This window comes from Callithrix jacchus, chromosome 3 (genome assembly GCF_049354715.1).
Source record: "Callithrix jacchus isolate 240 chromosome 3, calJac240_pri, whole genome shotgun sequence".
NCBI lineage: Eukaryota > Metazoa > Chordata > Mammalia > Primates > Cebidae > Callithrix > Callithrix jacchus.
Window position 1 is genome coordinate 53187870 of NC_133504.1, and position 17712 is coordinate 53205581.

Genomic DNA, 17712 nt, shown 5'->3' on the forward strand with positions numbered 1-17712 from the left:
AGATCGCACCACTGCATTCCAGCCTGGCAACAGAGCAAGACTCCATCTCAAAAAGAAAAATAGTAATAATAATTACACTTTAAAAGCTGCCAGCACTTTGTCAGATGTACAATTAAGCATTCTTTCATGCTTTTATTTAATCAGCATTATGATCAGACTATTACATTTAGCAATCAACAGCATGGATGCAAAACAAAAAATCTACATAACCCGTGTTGGAATGCCTCACACTTTCCACAGAACAGAAACTAAAATAACGTATTATACAATTAGTCACAAATAGTCATCAAGTTCTGTGGTCGTGGTGGCTTCGGTGGTGGTGGTAGATACAGTGGTGATTGCTATAATAGATTTGGTAATAGTGGAAGCTATTTTGGAGGTGGAGGCTACAATGATTTTGACAATCAACCATCAGTCTTCAAATTTTAGACCCATGAAGGGAGGAAACTTTGGAGGCAGAAGCTCTGCCCCTGTGGTTGTGAAGGCCAACAGTTTGCCAACCCACAAAACAAAGGTGGCGATGGCAATTCCAGTAGCATTAGTAGCTATGGCACTGGCAGACGATTTTAATTACTGCCAGGAAACAAAAACTTAGCAGGAGAGGAAAGCCAGAGAAGTCACAGGGAAGCTACAGGTTACAAGACATTTGTGAACTCAGCCAAGCACAGTGGTGGCCAGGCCTAGCTGGTTCATGCTCTTTCCAAGTGAGTTTTTCTCTTCAGTTTCCATGAGTCCATAAGCTCTCAGAGCTAGCACTATTCTGGATTCATTTTGCATTTCCACTGTTTATCTCCCTCCCAGTTTCTCTTCCTCTTGAAAACATCACTTCCCTGACCTCTGTAAGTTTTCTTCAGCCTTACATTTTTTTTCAATTTCTTTTGTACTGAGGTCAGAACTGTTACAAATTAGTCGTTTCATGAAAAAGGTAACCACTCCTCATGCATGTATTAGACCTTTAACTGTCAAGACTCTAACACTGTATTTAAAAAGTTAATTTTGAGGGAGCACTAAATAAGTTCAAATTACTTTACAATTTGCCATAAACCCTGCATTTTTGACATTAACAGCAGCAACTCCACATTTCAAGAAATTAAGCAGTATTAGTAATACTGCAGTTATCAGGTTTTTTTTTAATCTCCAATTACATGTGGGTAGATGAAAACTACCGATAGAAATTTAAGAGGAAGAAATCCAATTAAGGGAAACACCGTGTCCTAAGAAAAAAAGTGAATTAAAATATAGAAAAAGATTAATGGAATTGAAAGAAAAGACCACTTTACAGATTATAAAAGTTATATTTATTCACGATGCTACATTTATTGCATTCCCTTAGAAAAATGGAGAACTGTTTATGTACCCAATCTGCACATATAAAATTTTATACAAATTATGTGTAGCACATAAAGGCCTCTGGTACAGCTAAAATCCTGACACTATAATTTGGGTATTCCTGCTTCAGGGTCTCCAGTTTATCAAGTCTGTCCATAGAAAACAAATACTGGAATTATAGTCAGTCTTGCTAACATTTAGAAATGACTTTAAAATATAATAAAATTTTCATTTACTCTAAAACTCAAAATGGGAGGGGATACACTTTGTTACCAATTTCCATGTAACAGTATGACAAATTCACACTTCATTTTGGCTGGGTCTTTCAGAATTTTAAAAAAAAAATCACCTTAGTTCTGACGTTATCTAAGGCCGTGGCTGCTTCAGAAGGTCATGTCAAAATATTTACCAAATAATTAGAAATAACAATAATATTCCTTTTACAAAATGGTACAGTAATACCTTAAGGAACCAGAAAATACTAAATGTCTTTGGCTATACAACTAAAAGGCCATTCTTCCAAAAGAATAGGGCATATTTATTTCAGAATCACCTATGAAAACAGAAAGCAAAACAGAAATATGCATAGAATTTAAGTATACTTTGTCTTGCCTTCTTTTCCCATTCTACCCACATAAGCAAGGAGAATGCAATTTACATAATCTTTCCAGATGAGACTCAATAGCACTACAAAGAAAATACCCAAATTTCTGCAAAGGCAAAGTGGATTAAAGTAATTACACAACCAAGTGAAGACTGAAAGGGACAAATGTTATCTGCAATTTTCTTTTTTTTTTTTAAACTTGCTTGTTTTTAAGCCTTACAAGTGTAGAAATTATAGCTAATAAACAAAAAGTCACAATCTTCACAAATGGAACTACAATAGAAAAATAAATCAAATGAAACATTTAGTAATAAATGAAGCCTATTTTATTACTTCAAGTGTTAATGATAAAAAAATTTCAGCACAGCTGTTGCATTTAAAAAAGTGAAACTACATACTATGTTTCTAGCTCAGTAAACAGATGAACCTGATGTCTTTAAATGACATAACAATTGAGCATTGTACAGTACATCTTATGAAGACCCGTAAATTAAAGAACTACTGGTTTAAAGTTAGTGATTATGAAACAAAAACATATTCATAGTTTCAGCTTCTTTTTTCTTCCTCGACCATCAGGTGCTCCATCCATTTTACGTTTCTGTGTCTACAAACAGAAAGAAGGATTACTTTTCACAACAAGACTAATATAAACATGAAATATAGTTGCAGACACATTATAACACCTTAGTAATAACTACTACAAATAGATGAGATTTTTCTCCCAGACTATATAAATCTTTCAAAGCAAACTATAAAGCCTCGAAATAATCTTATCTACTTATTTTACTTACACAATAAAAACATTTTAATGTTAATGACATTATCAGAATGCACAATTAACAACAGTAAATCAATATCAAATAAATGCACTCTTCCCAAAAGAAGAGTATAAGAAACACTTGAGTTTTTAAAAGGAAGTTACATAAATACCAAATATTATCCAGAGACATTCGTTATTCATGACTCTATAAATTATTTTTCATTTTAATTAAATTAACTATTATGAAATAGTAATTTTTTTTCCCTTAAAGTGTTTGCCTTCAGGTTGCTAAAACATCACTGAAAAAAATCAAAGCTTAGAGACTAACAGTAAAAGTCATAATGCTACTGTTTTCTAATGTTTCTTATATTATCCTAAAATTATAACTTGTATTCCCAATGAGATGTATACACAGTTGGCATTCAGAAGACATACCTTTCCAAATTTTCATGAAGATCCATATTAAGGACTACCGCATCATCAAGACGTGATTTTTCCTACACAACCCAATCAAGCTAAATTTGTACTTTTTAAGTATTTCAAGGAAGTCCTAGCTATAGCAATCAGAGAGAGAGAAATACAGAACATCTAAACTGGAAAAAAGAAGTCAAATTGCTGTTTGTAGATGACATAATCTTACATTAAGAAAAACCCAAAGACTTCATCAAAAAACTATTAGAAACTCATAAACAAATTCAGTGATGTTGCAGGATATAAAATCAACATACGACAACCAGTAGCATTTCTATATGCCAACAGTGAAGAATGTGCAAAAGAAATAAAAAGTAATCCCATTTACGATAACTACACATGAAATTAAATACCTAGGAATTAACCAAAACAGTGAGACATCTATAATAAACTATAAAATGCTGATGCAAGAAACTGAAGACACAAAAAAAGTAGAAAGATAATCCATGTTCACAGATTAGAAAAATCAATATTGTTAAAATGTCTATACTACCCAAAGCAATCCGCAGTCAATGCAATCCTTATCAAAATACCAATGACATTCTTTACAGTAATATGCAAAAAAAAAAACTAAAATTTATATGGAACCACAAAAGACCCAGAAATAGCCAAAGCCACCCTAAGCAAAAAGAATAAAACTGAAAGAATCATATTACCTGACTTTAACTTATAGTACAGAGCTATAGTAACCAAAATACCATGGTGCTAGTGTAGAAACAGATACACAGATCAATGGAACAGTGGAAAAGAACAGAGAAACCAGAGGTAAGTCCATACTTCTACAGGGAACTCATTTTTGACAAAGGTACCAAGAAGATACACTGGAAAAAGGACAGTTTCCAATAAATGGTGCTGGGAAATTTGGATATCCATACACAGAAGAATGAAACATGATCCCATCCCTAACCACATACAAAAATCAAATCAAAATGGATTAAAGATTGACTCTAAGACCTCAAACTATGAAACTACAACAAGAAAACATTGGGGAAACTCTCCAGAACATTGGACTGGGCAAGGATTTCTTGAATAATACCCCACCAAGCACAGGCAACCAAAGCAAAAATGGACAAATGGGATCACATTAAGTTAAAAAGCTTCTGCACAGCAAAGGAAACAATCAACAACAAAGTGAAGAGACATCACACAGAATGGGAGAAAAATACCTGCAAACTACCCATTTGTCAAAGGATTAATATCCAGAATATATAAAGAGCTCAAACAACTCTTCTGAAAAAATTCTAATAATCCGATTATAAAATGGGCAAAAGATGTAAATAGACATTTCTCAAAGGAAGACATACAAATGGCAAACAAGTATATGAAAAGCTGCTCAATATCACTGATCATCAGAGAAATGCAAATCAAAACTACAATGAGGTAACATCTCACCCCAGTTAATATGGCTTTTATCCAAAAGTCAGGCAATAACAAATGCTTGCAAGAATGTGGAGGAAAGGGAATCCTTGTACACTGTTGGTGGGAACACAAATTAGTACAACCACTGTGGAAACAGTTTGGAGGTTCCTCAAAAAACTACAAATAGAGTTCCCATACAATCCACTAATCCCACTCCTAGGCATATACCCAAAAGAAAGTCAGTGTATCAAAGAGATATCTGTACTCCCATGTTTACTGCAGCATTATTCAAAGTAGCTGAGATCTGAAAGCAACCTAAGTGTCCATCAACAGATAAACTGATAAAGGAAACATAGCATGTATACACAAAATAATACTATTCACCCATAAACAATGAGACTGTAATTTACAACATGGATGGAACTGGAGTTTATTAGGTTAAGTGAAATAAACCAGGCACAGAAAGACAAACTTGGCATGTTCTCACTTATTTGTGGGAGCAAAAAAATTACAATTAAATTCATTGAGATAGAGAGTAGAAGGATGGGTATCAGAGGCTGAGAATGTTAGCACGGGTGGGGCTGGCTAATGGATAAAAAAAAAATACAGAGTGACTAAAACCTAGTATTTGATAGAACAGGGTGACTACAGCAATAAATAAAATATCTCACATAACCTATAAATACATATACCTACCCATAAAAATTAAAAATTAGAAGTTTATACCACTACCTAAATTTGAAAAGTGGAAGAAATCTCCAATTATGACCTTAGGTTCCCCGTTAATGAAAACAAAAGGTAACTCAAGGCAATTTGCAGGAGGGAGACAGGCAATGCACAACGAGGACTAACATATCAATGACAGCCAAGCAGTGTTCAAATACTTAAAAAGAAAGGGAAAATTTACATAATCGAAACATTTACATATTCATGAATACTTACTGAAGGCTTTGGTCCTCGTTTCTTTTTCTCTGCCTTCTCCTTTTCTTCTAGTTCCATGTTTTCTCTTTCAATCAGTGTGATTAAGGTGTTACATCTCCTCTGGAGCTCCTAAATTACAAACAAACATGGCACAGGCACTTTCCATCTGCAAGTTTATGACTTCAATTTTAAAACAGGGTATGTTTTTTAAAGGATAATATGAAACCACTACTACACCCCTGATTTTTTAAAGAACTGATTTTCATATACAATTCATGCTATGAAGATTAAAGGCAAGATATCTGTAAATGTTTTTACTCCATTCTTTAAAGCCAAGCTACTGTATAGTCTTCAAAAATTCTTCCTTTACTTAGGAATTAAAGCAATAAAAATGAACATCTCATAACACATGCAACAATGCTATTTAGTGTGTATGTCTGAGAACTGACTTATAGCCAAAACTTAAAAAGATTAATATAGTGCATAAATGTGAGGGTCAAAAGCAACAAGAACTTTAACAGGTGTGTATAATCTTTCCCTTCAAAGTATTATCCTAGAATTCTGGTAGTCAATGAATCACATGGCACCTTTCCCAATTTTGGAAAATCAGCCATGGAAGTCTACGGTGAGTTCTACTTCATCTCTCTCTCTCTCTGGCAAACTGGACATACAGCCTCCAGAAAAGATTTAAACTATAGTGTAGAGGTAGTAGATAACCCTAAAAAAAAGAGAAGTCCATTTGCATGGTTGCTGGTTAGCAGCTTCCTTTCTTACAGAGCAAAATTATTTTTTTCTTATAGTAAGTAATACTTCTATACACACAACCATGATAAAATAATTTTAAAATACTACTCTATAGAATACACCACACAAGGCTTAAAAATAGTATTATAGATAGAAGACTACATTATCATTTTTTTGTGCATCTTAACATGACACATGTTAAGAAGTAACAGTTTCAAACCATGGTATTATACTAGTAAATTAACATGGCCCTGTCTTGTTAACAATCACTACAAAATTATTCTTTATTAACTCTATAAATTACTTCCACTTAAGAAGACCAAGCTTACAGCAACCGGATCTTTTCTCTAATGAGGTATTTATACAGTTTTTATCTTAAAAGTACCTTCATGCATTAAGTTTAGTACACTTTCCAAACTTGAGTATCACAAAACTGTGATGTCTAGTGGAAAAAAAAAAAAACTGTTTTAACTATCCACTGTCTTACAAAGTGACATTTTTAATACACAGAGAAATCTTACGATAAACAAACATGAAGATGTTTAAACTTTGCTTATTCCAGAATATCCCAAACTTAAAAATACAGAACTTATTAGCATTATCCTCATCTGGCAAAAAGTTGAAGCTCAAAGTTCAATGGTGGTGAAATAAGAAAGAAAAGGAACAATCCATCAAAGCTAAACTTTTCTGAATTCAAATTTTAGGTTGTTTGAAATGGGAATATTTGGTCAGAAACAGCCAGACATTGAGAATAAAAACAAAACCTAGCATTAAGTCAGTACAAAAACAGTGTTTCACTACATTAAGCCATCTTAAAATAACCCAGACTCAGCATTCTAATGTGCAGATGTCTGAATGCAAGGACCATTTTTTTTGGAGAAATGTGTTCATCTGAGAAATGAAAAAGTAATAACATTCAGAAGTTCAAACTAATGATATTTCCTCTCACTTAGAACTTGAAAAGCTGGTTTTAGCATATAGTGACATTTAAAGATGTAAGATATTAAAGGATCAATAAACTTGTAAGTTATCCATGCTATTAGGTTTTATGATACCAACAATATTTCATCAAAAGTCTACTTCAAATATTTTTTTTAAGGTCATCTTAAAGAATACCAAAGACTTATTCTGAACTTATTCTGAACTTTCTGCTACAGGACACAAAAAAAACCCTTGAGCACTCACCATTGCAGTTCTGGACTTAAGAAACCAGTCAAATCTGAACTGAGGAGAGTTGCGAATACACTGTCGCAATTCATCATAAACATTTTCTTTGTCAAATCCAAGTTTGTGAAGCATACAAATCAGAAAACGATCTTCTTCTTCAGTATAGTTTTTTCCTTTGTTAGTACCATACGATATTCTCAGCTGATGAAAAGGTGCTTTATACCGTCCAATCTAGGAAAGTGAGATTTTACATTACATAAAATACAAATCCTATATAACCTGTATTTCGAACTCAGCTTTAGTAGAATTAGCTAAAATGTTGCATTTCAAACAATTTTCTATCCAGAGCACTTCAACTGCTTTATATATAAAACCTTTGTCCTGAAAGACCTTTATTGTCTTTATATTATTATAAGGAGAAAAACAGACTCAGACTTTCTGATACTACTTAGTAAAAAACTAATCTTAGTGCCTGTGACTCTGATCTATCAGTCTAACATAGAGGTAAATTCTGTTGACAATACCATGTTTGAATGCTACTCTGGAGAAATTTTAAACTTGAAACTCTCACTTCTTTTCCTTTCATAAAAAACTCTCATATTCACAGCTAGGAGTTATTTTATTAACTATCCTACTTATTAACCAGCAAATTACCTTTGTGTCAAGTGCCTTCTTGATGCTTATTCTTCTTTGAATTCTTGCCTCTCCCCTTTCAATCTGAGCCATAATCTTCTCTATGTCCTGGAGCTCGTTGCACCTTTCCCAGAACACAGCTACAAAAGTTGGACAAAGTAAACAAGCCACTTATACTTTTTTTTCTTAAATGTAAAAAAAAAGGGGGGGGGGGAATCAACTGGATGATTTCAGTTACCTTCTAATTCTTAAATTTCTGCTATTCTAATCAGACACTCACCACGGCATACCCTCATATATTAACATGGTAATACAACTGATGACTTCCGCAAACACACACATAATACTTGGATGTCATGGAGAGAAATAAGATAAAAATTAAAGTGCAATTATCCTGTGACTTATTCTGATTTTCTTGGCTGTAGCTAGAGTTATCTAGGGTTAAAAAAATTTTTTTAATTATGCCATTTTTGGGAAGGAGACATTTTCTGATTTGTAAAAAAACAACAGGCCGGACGCAGTAGCTCATGCCTATAATTCCAGCACTTTGAGAGACTGAGGCGGGTGGATCACCTGAGGGCAGGAGTTCGAAACCAGCCTGGCCAACATTGTAAAACCACGTCTCTACTAAAAATACAAAATAATGAGCCAGGCGTGATGGCACACACCTGTAATCCCAGCTACTCAGGAGGTTAAGGCAGAATTACCTGAACCTAGGAGGCGGAGGTTGCAGAGAACTGAGATTACTCCACTGCACTCCAGTCTGGGCAACAAGAGTGAAACTCTGCCTCAAAAACAACAACAACAACAACAACAACAACAAAGAACGTACTAACTACGCTATGGCAAAATTAGCTAACCATAATATAATTCAGAGTAAGAAAACAAGAATCTTCCAACAGTTCTTACTAAACTCCAACAGCCTGGTTAAAAGAATTACCTGAATATTCAATGACTTCTTCTGGAGTTTTGCCTTCTACTTCTCTTGCTATATTTTCAATATCATCACGACCCCACTTCTCATTAGCTTTGATAAACTGGTTAAAATCTCTCTTATTCCAATTGGTAAATCCCTTCACAGGAACAGAAACAAAATATTTAATCACAGCATATTAAACTTGGAAAACATGCTACTAAAATTTTAGCAATGCTTCTAAATTTTATAAAAACAAATTTTAAATTGCTCCTAGTTTATTTACTAAGTTATTTTAAAATGGCATCTTTTCATTTACATTAATGTACACTTTTGGCAATACATTATATATTGCTCAAATACCCAAGCAATTAAACGTAAGTGGGAGAGAGCAAGAAACACTGTATGCTGGGCACGGTGGCTCACGCCTGTAATCCCAGCACTTTGGGAGGCCGAGGCAGGTGGATCACGAGGTCAAGAGATCAAGACCCTCCTGGTCAACATGGTGAAACTCCATCTCTACTAAAAATACAAAAAATTAGCTGGGCACGGTGGCGTGCACCTGTAATCCCAGCTACTCAGGAGGCTGAGGAAGGAGAATTGCCTGAACCCAGGAGGCGGAGGTTGTGGTGAGCCGAGTTTGCACCATTGCACTCCAGCCTGGGTAACAAGAGCGAAACTCTGCCCCCCACCCAAAAAAAAGAAACACTGTATGAAAACGTGACAGTTTTGCTGGCCACAAAGAGTGAATAACCTAAAGGGCAAAAATATGAACAAGTAGAAAAACGGAAGGAAAATAAAGCTTTAAAGGTAGGTTAAAGGCCAGATTCTAAAAGACCTTGATGAACACCAAAGGATGTTAAGAACATACCAAGCCAAGATTTATAATTGAAAATGGTGACTAGGTAGCAATGTGGAAAATCATAGGAAAGACAAGAACATTCAAAGTAAGGTGATAAAAAGGATACCCACCCTACCAAGGCAAGACTAGTCTTCTCAACTACGTCAACAATTAGTGACAATCAAATGGAGCATTTATGCACATGCCCATGCTTTGTTGTCTCCAATTATTCCATCTTTAAAAGCAGAAACCTGTACTTATTTGTATGCCCCAACATCACCCAACACAGTACTTTACAATAAACTGTTATTAAAGTTTGTACTGAATAAAGGCTATATACCTGTGTTAGAAGCTTCTCTTTTTCCTCTAACTCTTCATCATTAAGGGGTTCAGCTTCATCAATTTTAAGCTGTTCTTCTTTTTGTGCCTGTGCTGCATTAGGCAGCTCAGGATTTCGAGGTACCTAAGAGATATTTTTCTATGCCATCAGTAAGTAAGTTTTAAAGAGCAAGTGATGAACTAAATTCTTAACCAATTAACTTCAGGTGGCGGGAATAAGTGTAACCAATTAACTGACATTTCACAAGTTTCTGTTCAACCAGGAAAGAAAATATACTGATATCTTGCATTTACTACATTAAAAACAACCTAGATTCGTCATGAAATCTTATTTTTCTTTTTTAAAGAGTAACAGACACACAGCTTATGTATTTGACATATACAACTAGAATAGGCTAAAGCAATATTCTTTCCCACTAGGTCCAAATTAGATAAATATTAATAACTAATGTTTATACCTTCCATAAATTCTGGATAGCAATGGACAGAAAAGTGGACAATTTCAATTACCTTGTACCCAATAGTTTTTCTGTAAAACAGAATTTCTTTTTCCAGTAATTCAAATAAACGTGGAGGGAAGAACTGGAAATCCTGAACATTGGGTTGTTTTGGAGGTCGAGGAGCCTAAAGAAAAAAAAAACAGTGTTATCTATAAAAAAGAAATTTTGTTTTAAATGTATCCTTAGTTCTTACTTCATAAACCATGACAGCCAATTTTCCAAGCAAATGAATGCATCTTTTAATAAAACTGAATTGTTACCTTAATTTTAAATGCAGATTCAAAACTGATTTTTTTAAAATGTTAACTAAAAACAGAATACAGTCTAAAGAAATACAAAATATAATTATCAATGTTTTTGCAAGAATATAAGAAAATAATTACATTTTAAAAATTTTTAGATCTTTTTATGCTGTGTCAGTTAACTCACCTTCGGTGCTTTAGGTTCACTAACACGAAGAGCTTCCCTAAAATATGCATCAACGGCATAATTGGCTTTTCTTTCTCGTTTAGGTGGCTCAATCCACTCTGTGAATGCAATCTAGCACATGGGAAACAACTCAAATCACCAACTTCTATTACACACAGTAACAAATTATCATCAAGAAGGATGTTTTTGTAAATGGAAAGACATTCAATCCTGGGTATAAGCTCTATGAGGCTGGGGACTACAATACTTTGCTCAATATCATGTATATAATTAACACATGAGACAGTGCCTAATAAGCAACAATGTAAGCATTCAGTATTTCTTGCTTAAAGGAACAACTGTTAAATGAGAGGGAGAAACACTATAGAATGTTTGCTATAAATCTAAACTAGGAGAATACTGTAGACATGTGTTTAGCCTAGAACAAATTCTGAAGATATAGACCTAAATGTTAACGAGAAAAACACTGGGTAGAATTATTTTTTTCTTCTACTCTATGGGTATTTTCCAATTTCCCTCTATATTACCAAGTATTACTTATGAAATTAAGAAATGTTTCCCTTTATTACCATCACTTTGGCTGTTTAAAATTAAATGAATCAGATTAACATCCTAAATTACTATATTCATCCCATACAAGAATATATTTCACTGTCAATATATACTACAAACTTCATCACAGAAACTGTAAAAATATTTCAGAATTTCCCAACTCAAAAAGCAGCCTTAAGTTTTATATAATAAAGATTCAGATGTGAATAAGCAAAAAATACTGTTTTAAGCAAAATTACAAGACATTATAATACCACTTAAAATTCCAAGTTTCTAGTAAAATAAAGCTTTCATGCATCCCAAACCTATTTCTAAATTACCTTTTGTTTTTCTCTATAGTCTTCTCCTTCAAAGTTATAAACACTGGACTCTGTATCCATCGTAAAGTTTCTAAGTGAGCTTTCACCCATCTTGGAGAGCTTTTCATTCATCTCTGCAGTCTAGAGAACAAAACAAAAAGCAAGCATGAACCTGTAGTCAAAATAAATTAACTTCATGTACACAAAAGCCTCTTTTTAGGGAAATAAAATTATTTATAAGCAATGTAACAAATATTTCCTCAGTTTCTGGTTTGAAACATTTTATATTAAAAGCATTATCATTTAATCTACATCTCACCTTCTTTGCACCTCTTTCCAAAATACCATCGATATCTTCATCAGTGATCTCACTTTCCTTTGAAGCAAACACATGTGTTGCCCCATGTCTAATCATTTGAAGCATTTCATCTTTCCCAATTTTGTTCAGATTCTGGTCCACAAGCCTCCCTGAAAAAATATTGTGTTGTATAATGTTAACTGAACAGACTTTATTTTTCTGGTAACTTGAATTTTTAAATGTAAGGTTTAATGCCTTATAATTTTGTCTCAAATGTCAATCATTTCTGTTAACTATTTATTCACATCTGATAATTTTCATTTTTACACTAAATTTAATATCAAATTTTCAGCTGGTAAGCTACAAAAAATTTATAAAGCTTATATATCATATAATGAACCCTACTGTATACTGTGTCAGTGAAATATAATCTTTTGTGAAAGCTGCATATAACAAAATTAATTTTCAAAAATCCACAAGTTTCAACAGATAGAAACATTACATATACACAAGTTTCTGATGAGCAGAAAGGTGTTATTACTAATACTCCCCAAATCAGCTTTTTCTCCTTTAAAAAGTAAAAAAATCCTTCACATAGGCCAAACTTTACACTAGAACTGAAATATCTAACATCAGATTCTTTTTAAAGAAAACTTCCAGAAGAGCTGAAACCCCTAAAAACTTATTATTTCTTTTGCAGTCTTACTCTGTTGCTTAGGCTGGAGTGCAACGACAGGACCATAGCTCCCTGCAGCCCTCAACTCCCTGCTCAAGCCATCCTCCTATCTCAACTTCCCAAGTAGCTAGGACTAAAGGCATGCACCGCCACACCTGAGGAGAAAATGTATCTGGATCATTAAAGAAACTCAACATTAATAAATTAACAAAGATCTTCAGTTGGCAGGAATTTGGACAACCTTGTAATCTGTGTTTTCAAAAATACAAGTATATATTTAAAAATAAAAAAAACAGAAAACACTTTGTTTCACCCTCCTCAATGGTCACTCACATACACCTAAACAAAGCTTTGATTTTTATATGCCAACCAACTTGTAGTAAGTGGATAAAGATACAAGTTTCCAATAACTTCTTTTAAAATTTTTATCATGTTTTGGAACCCATAACAGAATGCACAATCAAATATCCGCGACTCTGAAGGTGAGGACATATCCACTAAGTATGTTTCTTTGAACTGAAAGCTATCTCATTGCTACCAAAATTTTCTTAGGCTTATACAAACTACTTCCCAGTCAGGTAGGGAGGGAACCTTCAGATGTAAAGTGCTTGTGTACTCTTGTTTTTAATTATGTACCTCAAACAAAAAACAGTAACACAGAGGCATGCACTTAAGGCCTGGTGTTTGACTAACATGTCTACAAATGGCACAAGAAAGCTATTAGTCTGGAGGTTTGCTCCCAAAATTGCCACAGTAAATATGAAGTAAAAAAAACCACAAGATTTCTAAATTTATTATAAATAAATCAATCAAGGGTTTTCTAAACTTAAAAAAAAAAAGTGTTCCAGCCAGGTATGGTGGCTCACGCCTGTAATCCCAGCACTTTGGGAGGCCGAGGAGGATGGATCACCTGAGGTCAGGAGTTCGAGACCAGCCTGGCCAACAAGCTGAAATCCCATCTCTACTAAAAGTACAAAAAACTTAGCCAGGTGCAGCGGTGGGGGCCCCTGTAATCCCAGCTACTAGGGAAGCTGAGGCAGAAGAATTGTTTAAACCTTGGAGGTAGCGGTTGCAGTGAGCTGAGATCGTGCATTGCACTCCAGCCTGGGCAACAAGAGGAAAATTCTATCTCAAAAAAAACAGTGCTTCATGGATGAAAATAACTCAGAACAAAAGCACATGGCAGGTGTTTTTTAAAACACATGGATGTGTGAAGAAAAGTAAGACATTAGCCATTATATCACCCATGAGATAACCTCATGGGATGGCAGTCTTTCCTAATTAAACACTTAATAGTTAACAAAGTTCTGATTGCCACCCCCCTCCATCACTTCCCAGCTGTATATGTAATAAGCAAGTAATTTAACCTCCTCAAAAGTCTTTACCTCTGATGCTAACATCTCAAGTTGGCATGAAGACTAAAGGAGGAAATGGGCCAAGTACCATGGTCCAGGCCTGTAATCCTAGCACTTTGGGAGGCCGAGGTGGGTGGATCACCTAAGTTCAGGAGTTCAAGACCAGCCTGGCCAACATAGTGAAACCCAGTCTCTACTAAACATACAAAAAATTAGCTGGGCATGGTGATGCATGCCTGTAATCCCAGCTACTTGGGAGGCTGAGGCAGGAGAATCGCTTGAACCCAGGAGGTGGAGGCTGCGGTGAGCTGAGATCACGCCATTGCACTCCAGCCTGGGCAATAAGAGACTCTGTCTCAAAAAAAAAAGAAAATGAAATTTTAAGTATACAGTACACTGCCTGACACAAACACTTTATTAACAGAAACGCTTTGTAAATATAAGCAATAGTTGTCTTCAGGTATGCAGACATATGGCTAACACTACAAGTAGCACTACGGATGACGAAGAAATATAAAATACTCTCTTACATGGAAATTAGAGACTGACGAAATCAAGATACTTACATAATCATAAAACAATGTACATACGCCTCTCAGCTTTATAGACAAATGGTAAATATACGCTCACAATGCAGTTATAAAGGAAACCAACGTTCACTTGAAGTTATTAAGTTCCCCACACCTTTTCTTGCATTTTATATTTCCCATCATCAACTTAATAGTAAGGTTCATGAAAACGTAAGTTATGTCAGCCTTAAAAGCTGCTCTGGAATGAGAACTTAAGTTTCCTTCAATCCAAAACAATATCCCACTCTCACCCCCTACTCTACTTATATCATTGTTTACTTCTTCTTTCCCACCCAACTAAATTGTAAACTCTTTGAAATTAAGAATACTTGTATGTTCCATTTACCACTGAATTCTCAGCAACAAGAACAGTGCCTAGCATCTGGGGTACTCATAAGTTGCAGACAAGAAAAAAATAAATAAAATCAGACTCTTTGATTTTTATTTTTATTTCTTCAGTATTCCCCACAGTAATCAAGAGTACCTAGTGCATATAAACCATTAACCAACACATTGAATGTCAGATATTTTATATAATTATCCCCTTTAATCCTTTAAAATCCTTAAGTGTAGCTATTTTTATCCTTACTTAACAGATGAGGAAATGGATTCAAGCAATGAGAGAGAACTGCTAACTGGCAGAGTCGTTATTCAAACCTCAACTGTTCTGGGCCCAAAATCCATCTTTTTAATGACAAAACTAAAGTTTACTGTATTTGCAATACCAGTCATCTCTACTGGCTGCAAGCTTGACTCAACAGATGCTTAGTAACAAGAATCTTCTAAAACGATTTTCAGAAAAAAACAGGTTGTGTCAATCCAACTTGGAAAGTTTTAAAAAGTTTCATAACTAACCTTGTTGAATGACTATTGAATCCAATCTGAGTTTCATCTCAGCACGTTCTACTATTCTTTCTTCTACGGTGTTATCAGTTATAAAGCGAAACACTCTGACTGTCTTGGTCTGTCCAATTCTATGTGCTCGGTCCTAAATAAATTACCATGTTATTAGTTTAAAAGTTAAATAAATAACACTGAAATGGGTACACTGAGAAACAAAATTAAAATATTCTACAGTACAGAAGTTTTACAAATCTGTAGTAACACTGAATCTGTAAAGGAATCAGATGAATTCTGCTACTTAGAATACACTAAGATAAAACACATGTCTCCAAACAACACACAAAATTGTAATTGTTAAGTCTGATGATAAAAGATTTTAAGTCTTTTTTCCTAGGTTTAAATTCAAAGTGTTTTTCTACATAAATCAAATCATTTGCACTGCTATCAGGCAAAAAAAAAAGTGACATTAAACAATGAACTTAGCAAACAATATTAAAATTCTAATATTTAAATAGGGAAAGTGACTAATGGCCCAGGTGCAGTGGCTCACTCCTGTAATCCCAGCACTTTGGGAGGCTGAGGTGTGTGGATCACCTACCTGAGTAAGAAATTTAAGACCAGCCTGACCAACATGGTGAAACCCCGTCTCTACTAAAAATACAAAATAGCTGGGCATGGTGGCACACACCTGTAACCCCATCTACCCGAAAGGTTGAGACAGGATAATCACTTGAAACTGGGAGGCGGAGGTTACAGTGAGCCAAGATTGCACCATTGCACTCCAGCCTGGGCAACAAGAGCGAAGCACCATCTCAAAAAAAAAAAGTGGGGGAAGGAAAATGACAAAGATTAAATAAAGTTGGGTAGTTGGGTTTATGGTCACCGATGTCATGGGTCAGGCCAATCTGCAGTATCAATTTTCTCAATCTAAAAATAATCTTCCTCATCTTACCAGGTACTCTCACACAAGCGTATCTTTTAAATATCTAATGGCAGACAAGTTAGTTGCTCATCAAACCCAATTATCTTTCCTCCTGTGATACAACTATACTATCATTTACCAATCCCCTTGCAGTCAGTTATGTTATATAATTTGAGTTCTTTCCAACTGTCTGGTCAATGGGGTGAAGAGACAAGGAGGCTCTTTCAAGGTCTGACCCATAAAAAATTTCCCAGGCAATCCCTAACTCTGTCCTTTCCCCATTCTGCCAGTAGGATGCAGAGGATATGATAGCAGAGGACTCCAGGGTCCTAAGATACAGCAGAGGCCTGAGATGGAAATATCCTTATTTAGATGGAAGATCACCTCAAAATACTCTTGCTCAATCATTAGAGAAAAATAAAATTCTATTGGGTTAAGTCACTGATATTTGTAGAATTAGCTTGCCCTAATTAATGTACCTACTAAGCACAGAATACATTTATTTGTTATCTCTTACCATAGCCTGAAGATCTACTTGGGGATTCCAATCAGAATCATACAAAATTACTACATCAGCAGTTGCGAGATTGATCCCAAGACCACCAGCACGCGTGCTTAACATGAAAACAAACTTTGTGCTGTTTGGTTCATTGTAGGCATTGATGGAGTCCTATGGATAAAATAAAATGAGTGTCAAGAAATTCATGATTCTTTTTTTCTCCCTCCCCATATTTTACTCACTTGTCTTTCATCATGGGGCGTCTGACCATCCAACCTGCAGTACTCGTAATTTCTCCACATGCAATAATCTTCCAAAATGTCCAAAACCCTTGTCATTTGACTGAAGATCAGTACTCGCGAACCTGTTGGTGAATATAATAATCCATTATCAGTGGCTTCAAAAAAGCAAAATTTAAGGGTAACCAAAACTAAGACTAACCAATTATCCCTTAATTCCAAAGTTACCTAAGCAGGGAAAAAAATCTACATTACTATTCAAGTCAGTCATTCCCCACTTTTTTCACACCATGGCAAAAATAAAAAAGGATAACATTTGTACAGAAAAGCATACCTGCCACTGGTCTGGGAGGCTTTGCTATCCCAAAGGGTAAGATAATCATCATCTTGTTACCCCATATATTTAAAAATAAACTTCAACTACTCAAACAACAACTTTTCCATGCATAC

At 34.8% G+C, this 17712-nt stretch overlaps 1 protein-coding gene across 2 annotated transcripts in view; it reads right to left on the reverse strand.

Annotated features, from left to right (window-relative positions):
• Nucleotides 1-1275: 1275 nt before the first annotated feature.
• SMARCA5 (SNF2 related chromatin remodeling ATPase 5) overlaps nt 1276-17712 on the reverse strand; it is a 43007-nt gene continuing 26570 nt past the window's right edge. For both annotated transcript variants that reach the window (XM_078366465.1, XM_002745320.6), the window contains exons 12-24: nt 17266-17387; nt 17042-17194; nt 15615-15747; nt 12181-12329; nt 11883-12002; nt 11011-11121; nt 10592-10705; nt 10083-10205; nt 8929-9061; nt 8010-8128; nt 7374-7586; nt 5466-5573; nt 1276-2537 (exon numbers count right to left, since the gene is read on the reverse strand). In XM_078366465.1, the coding sequence (XP_078222591.1) occupies nt 2472-2537; nt 5466-5573; nt 7374-7586; nt 8010-8128; nt 8929-9061; nt 10083-10205; nt 10592-10705; nt 11011-11121; nt 11883-12002; nt 12181-12329; nt 15615-15747; nt 17042-17194; nt 17266-17387 (1664 nt within the window). In that variant the 3' untranslated portion in view covers nt 1276-2471. The remainder of the gene's footprint in view (nt 2538-5465; nt 5574-7373; nt 7587-8009; nt 8129-8928; nt 9062-10082; nt 10206-10591; nt 10706-11010; nt 11122-11882; nt 12003-12180; nt 12330-15614; nt 15748-17041; nt 17195-17265; nt 17388-17712) is intronic.